We start from the raw sequence: 18,380 nt of genomic DNA on the forward strand, positions 1-18,380 counted from the left end.
CCCTAATTCTGATAGTTCCCTTTCATTTTATTGTCAAACGATTGCTTTAGTACACTCATCTAGTTACTGGAGAACATTCAACGGTGCAACATAGGCAAGTCTGTGTGTGCTCCTTCCAGTGAATCTCCAGACCCTCTATCCTCTTATGCGATTTAGTGATGCCATCTTGAGGCGCTTTTCTGACATAGCGCTAAATAGCTCTGCAATTATTTGAACTGCAAAGAAAACATTTGGGCAACATTCCTGGAATATCACATATCATTTAGATGGTCAACTACAGCAACAAGTGACATGGAAACTATTTTCCTTACGACATCACTTGGGACAGATTAGGGTCAGAGAAGAAAAACAAGAGTCAGACTTTGATCAGTTTGTGCAAAAAAGAATAATAATATAGAGGAAAGTAAAGACAATCAGTTATGGGCAAACAGACCAAAATGATCAAAAATATATGCCATATTAAAATAGTCTGTGTTTTGATGGGTTTGTCTGCTGTCATCATCATCTGTTCGCTATCATATTTGTGACTTAAGCCACTACCAGGTGGATTTTCTTTGAGATGAGTTAGTTTAAAGCTTAAATAATGCCAGTGGAACACCTATTCTACATGGTCAGAATTGTTGCCCATTTGCTGTGGTGGGAGGAGGAGAGGCTCAAGTTAGTTAGTGAGTTAGGCTAATTTCTTGAACTCGTCATAGAGGACCAAGACAAAGGCTCCGCCCATGCCTCGCAACACATTGGACAGGGCTCCCTTAAAGAAGGCCTTGCCCCCCTCATCACGGGCGATCTTCTTCCAGCAGTCAATGGTGCCGCTGTACATGATGTCCGCTGAGAACACACAAACCGCACAGCGCGTGACACTCACATTACAAAATACAAATGCTTTGTATGCTTCATGGCCATAGGGCATAGGCAACATTAGGCAGTAAAATCACCAGTATTCATTTAACCGCTTTGAAACCTGGAGTCCATATTTTGGGCATGTTATAATAGGTCAATATTTTTTTAAACTTTCCAAATTCTTTGGGAAATAGCTAAAGTAGACGATCCACAAGCCACGACGCAATGCGTTGTGAGCTTGTAGAGCAGCTATGTTCGCTGTGTGACATACGACAACGTATAAATCATGCTCAAGTTGTTAACTCGTTCATACACTGAGTTAGTTAACACTGAGGATTTTACTGTGTACAAAACAATTATGTCATCTTAGTTTTATTTAATTACCTCCTTTGCGTCCTGACTGCATCATCATACGACGCCTCACAGTGTCAAACGGGTAGGACACTATTCCGGCCACGGCTGTCACCGACTGGGCGATCGCCCAGCTGACCACAATGTGAGTGTTCTTGGGATCAGGAAGCATACCTGTGCACAAAACAATCATGATTTAATCCGTTTTTACAATTATAAAATACAATTGGGCTGCTTAGTTTAACACCTTTGAACACTTTGGTAGTTGAATCCTCTGCTCCCCGCCGCCACCCCTGCTTTCTCTTGTAATAATGATCTGAGTTTTTACCGATATGTATTGTATTCTATGTTTCCTGTATTACTGATGGATTGAGCACTAATTTAAAAAAAAGTGTTCATAAATTCAATCAATCAATCAATCAATCAATCAATGTACCCCGAAGCCAACCATTGTACGATGAAGTATACATTTGACTCAATTCTCAACTGCTATGGAAGTGCACTTCGGTAGGCCTATTGGTGAGACACCATTATGTGACTTTCTTGTACCTTTAGCAGTGTCATAAATGCCAAAGTAGGCAGCCCTGTAGATGATGATGCCCTGCACAGAGACACCAAAGCCCTGGTACAGGCCTCTAACCCCGTCTGTCTTAGAGATCGTCTTCAGGCAGTCTGCGAGCCCATTGAACTCCCTAGTGGCACCTGCTTTCCCCACATCGGCGGCCAAACGGGTACGGGCAAAATCCAGTGGGTAGACGAAGCACAGAGAGGTGGCTCCGGCAGCACCGCCGGAGGCCAGGTTTCCCGCGAAATAGCGCCAGAACTGAGTGTGTTTATCCACTCCTCCGAGGAAGACCGTCTTGTACTTGTCCTTGAATGCAAAGTTGAGGGCCTGGGTGGGGAAGTAGCGGATGACGTTGGCCATGTTTCCGCGCCAGAATGACACGAAGCCTTGCTCTTTGGGGATGCGCACGAAGCAGTCCACGATGCCCTTGTACCGCTGGTCAACGCTGATCTGTTGGCTGACATGCTGGACCTGATTGCAGAACAGGGAAATAAAAGGTTATCAGTTCAGTAAAAGTTAAGTGTAAGTGATTTTCTTTGGTTAAAATGAGTGTTATGAAGCTCTATATTGTGAGAGTACTCATTAGTGTTTGTTGCAGTAACAGGAGTCTCCATGTCTCTCCAGCATTTTATTAAACAGAAAATGCATTTCATTTTCAGAAATGGAAACTGGGATACCAATTTTATCCAATCAGGATAGAGATTAAACAAGCGGAATTGTAAGAGATGACACAAAGAAATGAGCAGACAAAATTGGAATTGGAACACTATACAAATTAAGCTCATTAATAGCTATACTCTCTCCTAATTATCAGAATCAGAATCATTTTATTTGTCATTTTCCTACGTACTTGCATACAAAAGAACATGAAATATCGTTTCCCCTCAGTTATTGGCAGTGCAACATAAAACATAGAGCCTATTTAAAAACACAAGCTAAAAACTAAAACCAAACATGGACAAACATTTAAAAAGAGCCCCAGTATGTATGATGACGTGCAATTCATATGGACAAGTTAAAAGTTACCAACACCACGCACAACCTATAAATAAATAAAGTGGCATGGTGCTATCCTTAAAAACAAAACGTTACCAGCACTGTTTTTTTTAAAGTGCTGTTGTGCATCCAAAGTGCATTTTTTGTCCAGTTCAGTCCAACGCTTCATTCAGTTTTGCCGGGGGAGGGGGGGGGGGGAGTATTAATAGCTATACTCTCTCCTAATTAGCTGAAATGTTGTCACTTACCTGAAAATGTATTTTCTGTTTATTAAAGAGCTGGACAGACATGGAGACCTCTGTTACTGAACACACACTACAGAATATAGGGATTTAACCTTTTAACAAAACACATTTTGTTTTTACTAAAACATATCACTTACACTACCTTTAAGATAGGTTAATCGTCTTCATTGACATAAAAAATACAAAAGAAAATGTCAAAAGATTCGGATAGATTCCAATCATCCTGTCCACTTGATCTAAGTAGGCCTTGGCTGCTGTGCGACAGTGCGAGTGACGTCATGACATGTATGTGTCAGTCAAGTGTAATCAAATTCCTCTAGATTAGAAAATCTGGCGAGACCTTTACATAAATATAGCAGCCTGATGACACACTTATTTTAATTTCTAAACAAATGTGTTATATACATTCTGAGCATCATTCATTCATCTTTTGTGTTTGTGTTGTGTTGCAACTGTTTATTGTATATAAAATATATTTTAATCTCAAAATGGGACTACCTGGCAAAATAAAAATAAATAAATAATGTCATAGCCTCGTGACAGAAGAGTAGGCCCGCCCAATGTATGACACTGCAGTTATTTCTGCACCATATACTGTAGCCTATACTGTAGTGCGATATGAGAGGACTGAACTGAATAATTTTGTCATCGAATTGTGCGTGCCTGCATGCCTTCTATACAACAGGCAGTAACATTACATTTTATAAAGTATATGCACTAAAATTCAAAACTTGGTCGTCTATGCAGTCAGTGGCTTTAATGAGCGCGTAGCCTACTTCACTGCAGCAGCCACGCAGCTGCAATGGATGCAGACTAGCCTGAATAGGACTTAAAAACATGGCTCCCGAGTCCCAAGGATAATATAACGCGACAATAAGATGTCCTTGTTTAGTCTACAGCAGTGAGTGATTTGTGGTCTATCATACTTCGATGACCATGCCAAGCCAACCCGAGAGATTCGCGATTTACCTGAAGAAGCAGTTTCACTCGCTCGATTGGTGCCACTGCAGTTTTAGAAATAGCTGCTGCGAATCCACCTGCCAAGAAGTCCTTAGCAAATGAAATAGCTCCTTCTGCCATGGCTGTTTGTTGGTGTGCACTGTCTGAAAGTCGAGTTGAAGTGCCGAGAGCTGAAATTAAGACAGCGGCGGATGAGTTTCAAACGTTGGGGTCGTTGGGGTACCACAAGTTCTGCATCCGTGAATGATTGAATGGACAAAATGGGAGAAGAACCTGCCCTTGTAGAATATCGCGAGAGGATACAGGAAATGAATGTGCATGGGAGCAATGAGCATCCTGTGCCATTTAAAGGACGACTTCACCCATTTTCAACCGATCTTCATATTATAATATAAATAATAATATAATTTGGCCTAATATAATAATCCTCACTATAATGCTCATGATAAATGGTACCTTTTTTTGTCTATTCGATGTGTTTCGAAGTGCCTTTCAAAACAATTGTTAAGTTGCTGTACAATAACTATTCTAAAACAAACAAGCGACATGCAACAATAAAAATAAGATACAGGAGCAGCAAAAACAGCATACATACAAAGAAACAAATACATAACAACAACAAACTAATAATGTTTACCATACAAATTAGTTTCTTAGCAGCTTTTTAAAGGCATCCCCTCCTATGCCCAGGTTTGTGGTTCTGTGTGAACACAAATATTGGCTTGTGATTGGCTGGTTACCCCATAGTGTGATAGCGATGATTTGATTGGCTGGACAGAGTACATATTGAAGATAAAAGTAAGGGCAGAAAAGTGAAGACGCCAAAAGTGATTAGCCGGAATGACTTTTGTGATGATTTGATTGGCTGATCACAGAATGTGATGTATGATGATATATGATGATAAGAGCACCCCTCACTTCACTCACGAGTGTGATTTTTGAGGGGCGCTAGCCCCTCCTATGTCCAGCTTTGAGGGTTTGTGTAAACACAAACATTGTCTTGCTACACCACCTATGACTAGTTTTGAGTGTTTGTAAAAACACAAACATTGAAGATAAAAGTGAGACAGTAATACCATGGTCAGTACACCAGTTACTAGTAGTTTTGGCTTGTCAACATACTGAAGCACAATCTACTCTAAAAAGATGGCTGTGTTGAAACCGTTGTTAACTTTTCACTGTCAATGGACCAACACCATGCACATAACATGGCCTAAATCAGCACTGTGTAGTTTTGGCTCTGTGGGCAGGTGCCAAGTGCTGCTGGAATATCTATTATGATATTTTACGTGTGCCTCCGTACATTGACAAGCTTTATGTTGATGCTGATTTTCCTTTTCCAGCAGAACTTGGCACCTGCCCATAGAGCCAAAACTACTAGTAACTGGTGTACTGACCATGGTATTACTGTGCTTAACTGACCAGCCAACTGGCCTGACCTGAACCCCACAGAGAATCTAGGTTGCATTTTCAAGAGGAAGGTGTGAGACATAAGACTGAACAATACAAATTAATTTACGGCTGTTATCAAAGCAAACCTGGGCTTCCATAACACCTTAACAGTGCCACAGGTTGATCACCTCCATGCCACGCCCCATTGATGAAATAATTTCTTCAAAAGTAGCCCAGACCAAGTATTAACTGCATACATTAATATACTTTTCAGATGGTCAACATTTCTCATTAATTTCTTTTTTTTTAGTGGTCTCGTAAAATATTCTAATTCATTGAGATAGGATTTTATTAGCTGTACGCCATAATCATCAAGAAAAAGGTTTTAAATTATTCACTTTATGCACAATGAATTGAGAATAATATGAAAGTTTCACTTTTTGAATTATATTACAGAAGAAAATTAACTTTTACAAAATATTCAAATTCAGTGAGATGGAGCTGTATAGCTACAATCCCAAAAGACTAACTCTATAGTGATAGGGAGTGTTACCCAGAGAAATATGACTTTTGGTCATGTTCTGACCATGATATAGTTTTTTTTAAGTTTGGACAAATCCATACAAAATCACACTCATGGCCTTTCTTAGTGTATGTCGTTCAGTGCTGCAATAAAAAATAAATAAAAAACTAACCCTTTGTCATGTAAACATTGCAATTGCAACATTGCTCAATGCTCATCAGGCTGCACACCTGCTGCTCATTTGTGATTGCAGATGCTGCTCCGCCCAACACCCTATAAATACTGCTGACTTCCTGACTTCAAGTTTTCCACACTCATGTTCTCTCACTCAGTCAGTCAACTCCTCTGACACTCATGTGATTTTTAGTTTAGTGGTTTTTAGTTGGGGAGAGTGCTTAGAATGGTCCTATGTGGGGCTTGCCTAGCTACTCTCCTTTCTTTTTCAGTTTGGCTGACACATCCAGGCACTTTTGGTTCTTTTTCTTTCTTGATTGACTCCTGAGTATAATCCTACTTTAAAATGAGTCCTCATCCACTTATTTCCTGCATTGCATGAGAGTGATCCCAAGACATATCTTTTCACTTTGCCCAAATTAATCCATGAAATCTACTTATTAGCAGTTTTTTGGAAACTTTAGTAACTTGACTTGAGTCAAGGAGTCCTAAAATGATATGTATGGCTGTGGACCCCATCGCAAGATTTGTGCCAGAGGCCCCCCAGAAGAGAATGATTCAATATTCAACATAATGAAAAAATGAAAAAAGCATTGCAGCATTGCAGCAGAGCTTGTACAACTGCAATTTTTTCAGAACCGCTGTTCTAAAGAGTGTTCTGAAAAACATGTTGCTATATAGCTTAAGTCCCAAGACAGATGCTTTCCCGGTTTAAATGGGTTAAAGTAGTATGCTGGACCAGTGTGTTCAAAGTCTGGAATAATCTTTCTTCTGTCTGTTTTATCAAAAAACAACTTGATGTGGATGATAAAATCATGTGATTGATTTATTTACACATACTGTAGTTAGCAGAGCAGTGTGTTGGACATAATCACAAAAACAAAAGGGAACCTATTTAAGTTAAGTTTAAGTTACTTATCATTGTGGTCATTTTAGTCTGGGGGGACAGACTAGAGAAACATTCTGGATATAGTCGCTCTTAAAGCAACAGTATTCCTCCCTGGTCTGAATGATGACATTAATCTTACATTAATGTTGAGTTATTGATACTGACTTCACTCTAGTCCCCTCAACAACTCAGTCACAGTGTTGATTTCATCGACTAAAACTATGACGAAGAATGTTAGTCGACTACCCTTTTTCACTGATAAAACAAAACAACTGCTATGATGACTAAAACTAAGACTAGACTAGGGTATGCGTGTGACATCCTCATCAAACCCGGAAGTTATGCAGGAATGCCTACTGAGTGGCAAAAAACTGCTTTCTGGCCTTGACAACCCATTCATCAAAACAGAAAAGTCCAATATGATTGCATTAAACAACGTTAAACAATGTTAAACTTGGCCCAGGCGGTGGCCAAACTTGTGCCGCGGGTGCCCGAGCCCGACACGGCCTTTACTGCATGTCTTCCCCCATCTCTCTCCCGTTTCCTGTCAGCCTACTGTCTGTCCCTTCAAAAACAGACAATACAAGGCGTAAGCCGCAAAGAAATATAATAATATAATAAAAGAAAAAAACAATGTTAAACTCACTTTGCATGTTGCTTTGCCACTCGATGTGCCATTCACTTTAAGCATGTGCATATTGACAATTTCATCAACAAATAAAAACTAGACTAAAATGTTAGGGAGGTACTAGTGGAGAAGAGATCCAGTAGAACTAAGCGCTTGGGTGTGAAAATAGAAGATTTTCTGAACATCTTAAAGCTCAGCTAGTAGTAGAACTGCTATTTTCAGCATGCAACAAAGTGTAAATTCAGCCATTACGGCACCATCAAAGCACATTCTAGTCAACAAAATCAACTGTAGATTTAGTCGACTAAAATATTGTCCAATCATAGTGATATTGACTCATACAGAACTGGCAGGATAGCAGCTTGAAGGGAAGGGAGGAATATTGAATATTCTACACTGGTGTGACAAAACACTGCAAGGCTGCCTCCTAGTGGCACAATAACACCACCTCAGTGTCTCAGTATCTGAGCGGTGGAGGTAGCAGTGCACAGCAAAACAAAGAAGTGATGGCTATTTATTTAGCAATTAGCCAAGTAGTCAGTGTGCAATGTGCATTCTCTTTTTTTTTTTTTTTTAGATATTTTTTTGCGGCTTACGCCTTTATTGATTTTTTAAGGGACAGACAGTAGGCTGACAGGAAACGGGAGAGAGATGGGGGGATGACATGCGGTAAAGGCCGTGTCGGGTCCGGGAGTCGAACCCGCGGCACACCGCGACTGGATCACCAGTCCGGTGCCCAGACCGTTACGCTACGGCCTGGGCCGCAATGTGCATTCTCAAAGCGTATTTATGACTCAAACCAGACAGATTGTGCCACCTAAGGTCAGAGGTCACCCCCTGACACACCACGGGATGTCGGGATGGCCCAAAGACAAAAACTTGTCAATTAATTCAAACTGTGTACTAGGCTGTACCATGTTTTGTTTGGTTACCCAAATCATTCTGCTACCCTCATTCTATTTGACCAACACAGTCTCATAATATTACTGCTGTATAATGAAATGTATCAAGAGTTGTTTGCTCACTTTGCTGTCCATTTTAATGGATGTTTAAAGAGCAGATGTTTAAAGTTATTCAGGCTGTTAGCATATTCATTTCAAATAATCTGTTTCACAGGTAAAAATAAATGCAAAAATGTTAATTTCACACACTAATTTATTTACAAAAACTCTACAAAACAACAGTATACAGGCAACAACAACAGTATAACAGGCAACAGAATAAATGCAATATTAAAAAGAATATAAAAGTATTTACAAAGTTATTTACACATGATATTTACAAGGCATCAAGGAGTCACTCTAAAGCCCAAACCACACCAAAGGGTCGGGTCGGGACAAAACCAAGGTCAACCACTGCAATGAGTTGCATTAATGTGGTTGACCTTAAAAAAACGTTTTGTCCCGACTCGACCCTTTGGTGTGGTTTGTGCTTAAACTATAACTAAAAAACATCGCATGGATGCACCTGGGACGTATCCTCAGTGATGTATCCTGAGGTCAACGGGGTTTCGGGTCTCTCAACATCATACCCCTCACTCAGGTGACCCAGCCGGGAGTGATCAAGTCCCGACTTACGTCCCAGTAGCTAGCTACCCTCAATCAGTCCCACTAGGGAAAAACCAGGGGCACACAATCCGTTGGAACTATTCCAGAACTACTCTACCAGGGCTGGGAGGTACACTTCTGGCACATGGAGGGACTAGGCTCTGTGGGTTGTCTCCTGGCCGGGCCCCTCCTACGTCTCACCAGGTCCACTCCTGCTCTCACCAGGAGTAGAGCGAGGACCTGTGCGTTGCACCAGAGTCCCAGCACCAGACAGTTCATTCAGGAGTGGTGGGCAATGGTTCCGCAGGGTCATGGTGCTGCGGTTCCGCTTGCTGCTTGCATGGCCCTCCCAAAGGCCTCACCGAGGCTTTAGTGGTAACTAACCCTTCCGCCGGGCGAGTTCTGCGACGTCTTGTCCATTGTCTTCTAAACAAGGCTTGGGTTCATGGCCAGAGGCTTCCCATACACCTCTCGCAAGACGTCGTCCCACTTGAACGTCACCACATTCTGTCTCGGCTTCCTCCTCGCCACCCTAACCCTAGGAGGAACGGGTGACTCGAGAGAATCAGACTCAGAATCAGGTATGATTATGAGTCTGATTCTCTCGTGGGTCTCCCGTTGGAACTCCTGCACCTGTGTAGAAAAGAAAAAAGAAAAAGGGTTAGTTTATATTGTTGTTAAGAAGCTGTTATGATTTTATGTGTTTACATATACTATAAATTATCGTTGCTGTCCACCTAACTCAAATTTTTTTATTTTTTTTGTATTATATATAAATCAGTGCTATTGAACTAGCATATTGACGCTAGAATTACGTCTGTGAGTCGCTTTGAAAATATTGAATCAATGGAAAGTAGTAAAAAAAGTAAAAACGCTTTAGACAAAACCTCTTGACTCAAACTGTATGCTAAAGCAACTAACTCCACCACTTCCCCCCCTCTCATGCAAGTAATTGATAATATATAAAGTCACACTCACAACACCATCTGATGAGGAAGTATTGCTTTGTTTTCAAAATATAAGGTTTTCTTAATTTCCTGAAACATTTAGGTGATTTCTTCCCGACAGCAGAGCCAGAGATATGCAATCATGCCAATGTAACTAACGTATTATTAATGAAACACTCGTACCTGAACTTGAGGGTTAAATGTGACTCTCTTCACAGGCTTCTTGGAGCTGGTGCGAGTCGTGCGACGGACTGTCTCCAGAGTGCTGTATCCCTCGTCGTTTACTGCAACCTGGCAGAAGAGAATAGTGATTAACTACAATATTTCATTTAAAGTAGAGCTGGTAATAAAACAAAAAGATATGGTTACAATTATTTTATTTTTTTATCAAAGAGCTTGAGAGACGGGGGAACCCCAGTTACTGAACAAACACTGTAAGCGATGATTTAATACAATCAGAATATAGAACTTCAATGTTTTCTTTAAAAATAACACTATCTTTAATAGGCACATTAACAATAGGATGTCATTTCAAATAAATGGTGAGACATCTTCAGTTCTGTTGATTAGAAATTGATTGTCCAAAATAGTCTCCCTATTGAATTACATTGCACAGTGAAACAGATCTCAGAGGATCATGTTACATTATGGTCAGAATCCACAGAATCCACTTTGTTTGTTTATATGCTAAAAGATTGAGTTCGAGACCGGTTTTATTGTGCAAAGTTATTTGGGAGAATATTTAGAATTCTCTTTTTTTCATCCACAGGGAAACTCAAAGTGTAATATCGGACAATCTATGTGAAGTGGCTTGGATAAAGGAGCTATATAAATGCACCATTTACCCAAGTGTAATTTTGCTTTAATGTGTCAATTTAAGCATGTCCATTCAACATTAGTAAATACAGTATGAGGAATTGACATTCATGGTCATTTCCTCATATAATTCCTCATGAAACACTTACCTGCAGTGTGGGACCTGTAGCTGGGAGTGGCAGGATGGCACCATTCATCTTCAGATCAACCTGGAAATGAAACAGATGAGAATATTGTTATTTATTTACTTCTCCAAGATTAATCTGATTGAAGAACACACACACACACACACACACACACACACACACACACACACACACACACACACACACACACACACACACACACACACACACTGAGAAAGCAGCCCGCAGTTAATGTCCTTTTCACATAGTTGCATTTACCTCTACACGGACAGAGCCAACGGAAACGTTTCAACCTAACAGGTGGACCTGACTTCGGACCATGTTGGTTTCGGTTAAAATAGCCTACATTAGGCTAAACCAAGGACCACCATTTGATACTGCAGTACAATCTCACTGTAGTGTAAAGTGTCAATTTAACTCTTAGAGAACGTCCTAATCACAACAAAGTATGTTAGCCAGAAAGGAGCCAATGGTCAATCCATTTGGTTACATTTTTGTACAAGTCTCCGCGTTAATAGAGACCTGTAATACGTTTAACGTCCAGTCTATTTTCAAATCAAAACGTGCATGTAGGACTACTGTACACGGATAGACAGTCCAGTTACCGGTCTAATTTAAAATCAAAACAATTTAGCTAGCTACATTTTTATTTACTATGCCGTTAACACAAGTTCAAATGATATCAAAATAAGAACCACAATATAATAAATAACATATAGCGCAGAGGCCGTTTGGAACAAGTCCACAACTTTACAGCTAACCGGCTTCCATTTTTAAACGCCCGTTAGAGCTCAGCCACGGCCACAGGCTCCCATACAAAACCGTAGTGTGGTCGGACAAGCATATGTCGTCTCTAAATGCACCGTCATGTCAACTTCCCCATCAAACTAAAACAGGCTGGACGACGATGATGATGATATTAATGACATTTACCTGATTAAAGGGCTGAAGGGAGTCCAAGCTGGTCCTCTGGGTGTCGCCGACTGGATCCGGACGACGGGGTTTTGGTCCTGAGACGCACTGGCCCATGATGGAGCAGTTAGGTCGGTTGGTTAGCAAAGCAAAGCAAAGTTACTATGTTGTTTACCCAGGGTAACTGGATTAAGCTCAACTGGTCGGTCGGTCAGTTGGTTGGTCCGGGATGGTCAGTTAGTCAGTCGGTCGGTAGTACTTGTAGTGAAAACTTGTTAACTGGTTTCCGTGGCTTCTCTCTCCTCTCTCGCTACAAGACTACACCTGCTCTGCTAGCGTCGACGGTATTTGCCGCTGAAGCGTTCAAAGTTTGGCCAATCGGTTGAGTTGACCAATCAGAATGAGGCCCGTGGCGCATGCGTGCTGCGGTTTCTCTGAGAAGAGAGATGTACGTATAGTATCGCGATACATTTTCGAAATAAGTTAACTGTTGTCAGTCATAATTTTAACGTTGTTACATTTACAGATCGACTGTATATGTGCGTGGTGCAACCGCAACCAAAGTCACAAACATTATTATTATTATTATTATTATTATTATTATTATTATTATTATTATTATTATTATAAATACTCCCACCCTGCCACTCGGTGGTGCTATTGTGGCAGTTTAAACCTTAATGTCTGTTAAACGTGAAATTTTGAGATAGGTTTCCTATTGTAATAATAATAATAATAATAATAATAATAGTCGATCTGTAAATGTAACAACGTTAAAATTATGACTGATAACAGTTCACTTATTTCGAGTATCGCGATACTATACGTACATCTCTCTTCTCAGAGAAACCGCAGCACGCATGCGCCACGGGCCTCATTCCTGATTCTGATTGGTCAACTCAACCGATTGGCCAAACTTTGAACGCTTCAGCGGCAAATACCGTCGACGCTAGCAGAGCAGGTGTAGTCTTGTAGCGAGAGAGGAGAGAGAAGCCACGGAAAGAGAGAGAGAACCCGTTAACAAGCTTTCACTACATGTACTACCGACCGACTGACTAACTGACCATCCCGGACCAACCAACTGACCGACCGACCAGTTGAGCTTAATCCAGTTACCCTGGGTAAACAACATAGTAACTTTGCTTTGTTTTGCTACCCGTCCATAACCAACCGACCTAACTGCTCCATCATGGGCCAGTGCGTCTCAGGACCAAAACCCCGTCGTCCGGATCCAGTCGGCGACACCCAGAGGACCAGCTTGGACTCCCTTCAGCCCTTTAATCAGGTAAATGTCATTAATATCATCATCATCGTCGTCCAACCTGTTTTAGTTTGATGGGGAAGTTGACATGACGGTGCATTTAGAGACGACATATGCTTGTCCGACCACACTACGGTTTTGTATGGGAGCCTGTGGCCGTGGCTGAGCTCTAACGGGCGTTTAAAAATGGAAGACGGTTAGCTGTAAAGTTGTGGACTTGTTCCAAACGGCCTCTGCGCTATATGTTATTTATTATATTGTGGTTCTTATTTTGATATCATTTGAACTTGTGTTAACGGCATAGTAAATAAAAATGTAGCTAGCTAAATTGTTTTGATTTTAAATTAGACCGGTAACCGGACTGTCTATCCGTTAGTAGTAGTCCTACATGCACGTTTTGATATGAAAATAGACTGGACGTTAAACGTATTACAGGTCTCTATTAACGCGGAGACTTGTACAAAAATGTAACCAAATGGATTGACCATTGGCTCCTTTCTGGCTAACATACTTTGTTGTGATTTAATAGGACGTTCTCTCAGAGTTAACTGCGGGCTGCTTTCTCAGTGTGTGTGTGTGTGTGTGTGTGTGTGTTCTTCAATCAGATTAATCTTGGAGAAGTAAATAAATAACAATATTCTCATCTGTTTAATTTCCAGGTTGATCTGAAGATGAATGGTGCCATCCTGCCACTCCCAGCTACAGGTCCCACACTGGAGGTAAGTGTTTCATGAGGAATTATATGAGGACATGACCATGAATGTCAATTTGTGTATTTACTAATGTTGAATGCTTGACACATTAAAGCAAAATTACACTTGGGTAAATGCATTTACATAGCTCCTTTATCCAAGGCACTTCACATAGATTGTCCGATATTACACTTTGAGTTTCCCTGTTGATAAAAAAAGAGAATTCTAAATATTCTCCCAAATTAACTCTGACCATAATGTAACATGATCCTCTGAGATCTGTTTGATTCATTTGAAATGACATCCTATTGTTAATGTGCCTCTTAAAGATAGTGTTATTTTAAAAGAAAACATTGAAGTTCTATATTCTGATTGTATTAAATCATCGCTTAGTGTTTGTTCAGTAACTGGGGTTCCCCCGTCTCTCAAGCTCTTTGATAAAAAAAATATTTTTTGTAACCATATCTTTTTGTTTTACTACCAGCTCTACTTTAAATGAAATATTGTAGTTAATCTGAAATAAGTATTAAAATGGTTAACACTATTCTCTTCTGCCAGGTTGCAGTAAACGATGAGGGATACGGCACTCTGGAGACAGTCCGTGGTCGCCCCAGCTCCAAGAAGCCTGTGAAGAGAGTCACATTTAACCCTCAAGTTCAGGTACGAGTGTTTCATTAATAATACGTTAGTTACATTGGCATGATTGCATATCTCTGGCTCTGCTGTCGGGAAGAAACCACCTAAATGTTTCAGGAAATTAAGAAAACCTTATATTTTGAAAACAAAGCAATACTGCCTCATCAGTTGGTGTTGTGAGTGTGACTTCATATATTATCAATTACTTGCATGAGAGGGGGAGAAGTGGTGGAGTTAGTTGCTTTAGCATACAGTTTGAGGGTCCAATGGAGTCAAGAGGTTTTGTCCAAAGCGTTTTTTTACTACTTCCCATTGGTTAAATATTTTCAAAACGACTCACAGATGTAATTCTAGCGTCAAAAGCTAGAATTCGATATGCTAGTTCAATAGCACTGATTTATATATAATACAAAAAAAAGAAAATCAAATAAAAAATGGAGTTAGGTGGTTTCCTCCCGACAGCAACGATATATAAGTAGCCTACAGTATAAGTAAACACATAAAATCATAACAGCTTCTTAACAACAATATAAACTAACCCATGTTCTTTTTTCTTTTCTACACAGGTGCAGGAGTTCCAACGGGAGACCCATGAGAGAATCAGACTCATAATCATACCTGATTTTGAGTCTGATTCTCTCGAGTCACCCGTTCCTCCTAGGGTTAGGGTGGCGAGGAGGAAGCAGAGACAGAATGTGGCGACGTTCAAGTGGGACGACGTCTTGCGAGAGGTGTATGGGAAGCCTCTGGCCATGAACCCTTCACCTTCACCTATCCCGTAACCCCGGAGGGTCGTTGGGGCACCACAGACGATCTGTTGACCAGCTCTCTCCATCCCTCTCTGTCCTCGGCAGCTCTCATTGCCATGAACCCAGGCCTTGTTTAGGGTGGGTTCATCCACCCTAAAAGACAATGGACAATGATTCAATGGACAAGACGTCACAGAACTTGCCCGGCGGAAGGGTTAGTTACCACTAAAGCACAAACCACACCAAAGGGTCGAGTTGGGACAAAACGTTTTTTAAGGTCAACCACATTAATGCAACTCATTGCAGTGGTTGACCTTGGTTTTGTCCCGACCCGACCTTTTGGTGTGGTTTGGGCTTTAGAGTGACGTCCGGGTTGCCTTGTAAATATGTGTACTGTAAATATCTCTGTAAATACTTTTATATTGTTTTTTTGTGTGTGAAATTTACATTGTTTGTTGCCTGTTATTATACTGTTTATACATTTGTCATTGAGTTACATGAGTTATTGTAAATAAATTAGTGTGTGAAATTTACATTTTTGCATTTATTTTTACCTGTGAAACAGATTATTTGAAATTAATATGCTAACAGCCTGAATAACTTTAAACATCTGCTCTTTAAACATCCATCAAAATGGACAGCAAAGTGAGCAAACAACTCTGGATACATTTCATTATACAGCAACCACCAAACATAACATAATAGGACATGGAACATGTCCCAAATAATATAGAACTGAGCGATTGAAAAATAGCAAACCTACAAGCTCATATCTTGTATTCTTGTTGTAGATCTGTTTTTTGTCAATAGCAGCAATTGAAAAATCTCGAAAATGTGGCGCAAATCTTTGAATATATATTATATTATTCATTATTATATATATTATTATTTCAGAGCAAACGTTTTGAACTCAAATCTTTGCTTCTGGGGGAGTCCCCAACGACATATTTTCAAATGGGGACCAATTACATATATTTTTGGGGGTCCTTGACATAAATGTTTGAGACAGAAACCGAAAACTCAACGACTTTCATAGAATCGTCCTCAGGTCTAAATGAGTTTTAAAAAAGTGCATGGTTTGAGAAGGTGAACTTTAGTCAACCAACAACGTTTAAGACTTAAACCACTTAAACTTTAAGTGGTGCATTGCAAAACATTCTCCAACACAACTGGGATTGGGGGATGTGAATGGCTAATTGGGACTGTTGTGGAACACTGCAACAATGTTGATGAAGGCAGAACTAAAGTGCAAAAAGAGGATCCAGGCATACATGTTAGTCCATAAAGGGGATCGATTCCTGGCATACAGTAGTTGTTGGTAAAGGCAGGTGCCGCACGATGTAGTATACTCATGTTATAAACATTCTCAATTTAGCGGTTCATGCTTTTTTTTAATGCACATAACGGTTGAAAAATATTCAGCTGTAAGAAATGAGGTAGGTCATCATCAGCAACCCTACTTCTTACACGCAAGGAGTGAAGATAGTACAACAATGCTTGAGATTGCCAAGTGACCCTTGTGTATGTGTGTGTGGGTGGCAATTACATAGGACTTTTCTGTTTGGATGCCGTCAATGCCAGAATGTAGTTTTTTGCCACTCTGCATTCCGGCATAACTTCCGGGTTTGATGATGTCACACGCATACCCTCTATATGTGTTTTTTCCCCTTATTACTGTGGGAGGTAGTCCTGACAGATCTGGACTATGCGGATGACATCGGCCTGCTCTCCGACAGCGTGGAACAAGCTCAGGAACTCCTGAACAGAGTGGAGCTGGAGTGTGCCAAAGTTGGCCTTAGGCTGAATGCCAAGAAAACTGAGGTTATCACCTACAACATCTCACCGGAACATCCACCTCTCACAACAACAGGAGGCACGGTGCTGAAGGAAGTCAAGGACTTCAAGTACCTGGGCTCATGGGTCAACTCAACCGAGCAAGATCTGAAAGTGAGGAAGGCACTTGCATGGAGGGCCCTGAATGGCATGACCAGTGTATGGAACTCCAATCTCCCCCGACAAATCAAACTCAGCTTCTTCTATGCAACAGTGGAGTCTGTTCTCCTATACGGCAGTGAATGCTGGACCCTGAAGCCAACCCTGCAGAAGTCCCTTGACGGGTGCTACACCAGAATGCTGCGTGCAGTACTTAACATCAGCATGACCGTACATGTCACTAACAAGACTCTGTATGAGGGATTACCAAGAGTGAGCCAGAAAATAGCAGCTAGGAGAATGAGACTAGCAGGACACTGCCAAAGGCATCAAGAACTGCCAGCCAGCAAACTGGTGCTCTGGGAACCAACACACGGGCATCGATCACGAGGACGCCCCACGCTAACATACGTGGATGTACTCAAGAGCGATGCAGGAGTGCAAAGTACCAACGAACTGGCCGGATGTATGGAGAATCGAGATGACTGGAAACGACGATGGAGGGCTCGTCTGAGGACGACCTAGAGAGAGTGCAAATGTGCAATCTTCCAATCCACTAAGCCAGTGGTTCCCAAACCTTTTCATGTCAAGGACCCCCAAATTGACACTGATGAGCCTGCGGACCCCCATAAGAGAAGATTTTGACGGCTCTAGCAGTGATACTCTCCCCGTTTCATTTCAAGGACCCTCAGTTTGACATGAATTAGTCTACGGATCCCCATTGAATGTCATTTCTATCTCTGGGACCCACGATTTATATTGTAAAATCAATGTTAATGTAACTCTGAGAGAGTACAAATAACGGGTCCATTTGGTTTTATTTGTACTCTCTCAGAGTTACACACCCAAAAGGGTCCATTTGGTTCCAAACTGTCATTTAGCTGGGTACCCCCTGGAACTCCCTCAGGTACCCCTGGGGGTCCCCGGACCCCACTTTGGGAACCACTGCACTAAGCAACTGTAAGCAAGGGTGAATACCAACCACTTTTGTCAACGAATGTCTGATCCTTACATTCTATACCTCGTTGTAAAGGTGACTAATCAACGATTAAAATGATATAAAATACAATACCAATTGGTATTATTGAAGTGGAGAAATGATGACCAAAGTTAAGTTTCAGAACTTTTGTTGCCGAGTTTAGTATCAATGTGCCGGGGGAGTTTCAGCACCATGGACAG

The 18,380-nt window shown here is 41.0% G+C and overlaps 1 protein-coding gene across 1 annotated transcript; it reads right to left on the minus strand.

Moving 5' to 3' along the window:
- Positions 1-670: 670 nt before the first annotated feature.
- slc25a6 (solute carrier family 25 member 6) lies at positions 671-4,169 on the minus strand (the record flags this gene model as incomplete). Its single annotated transcript, XM_083776801.1, has 4 exons — positions 3,967-4,169; positions 1,741-2,227; positions 1,225-1,365; positions 671-828 (listed from the first exon to the last, which is right to left on the minus strand). Exons 1-4 carry the CDS (start codon positions 4,075-4,077, stop codon positions 671-673), a joined length of 897 nt encoding a protein of 298 aa, XP_083632927.1. The 5' UTR covers positions 4,078-4,169.
- Positions 4,170-18,380: the final 14,211 nt, after the last annotated feature.

This window comes from Protomyctophum parallelum (assembly GCF_964188405.1).
Source record: "Protomyctophum parallelum genome assembly, chromosome: 11".
Classification (NCBI taxonomy): domain Eukaryota; kingdom Metazoa; phylum Chordata; class Actinopteri; order Myctophiformes; family Myctophidae; genus Protomyctophum; species Protomyctophum parallelum.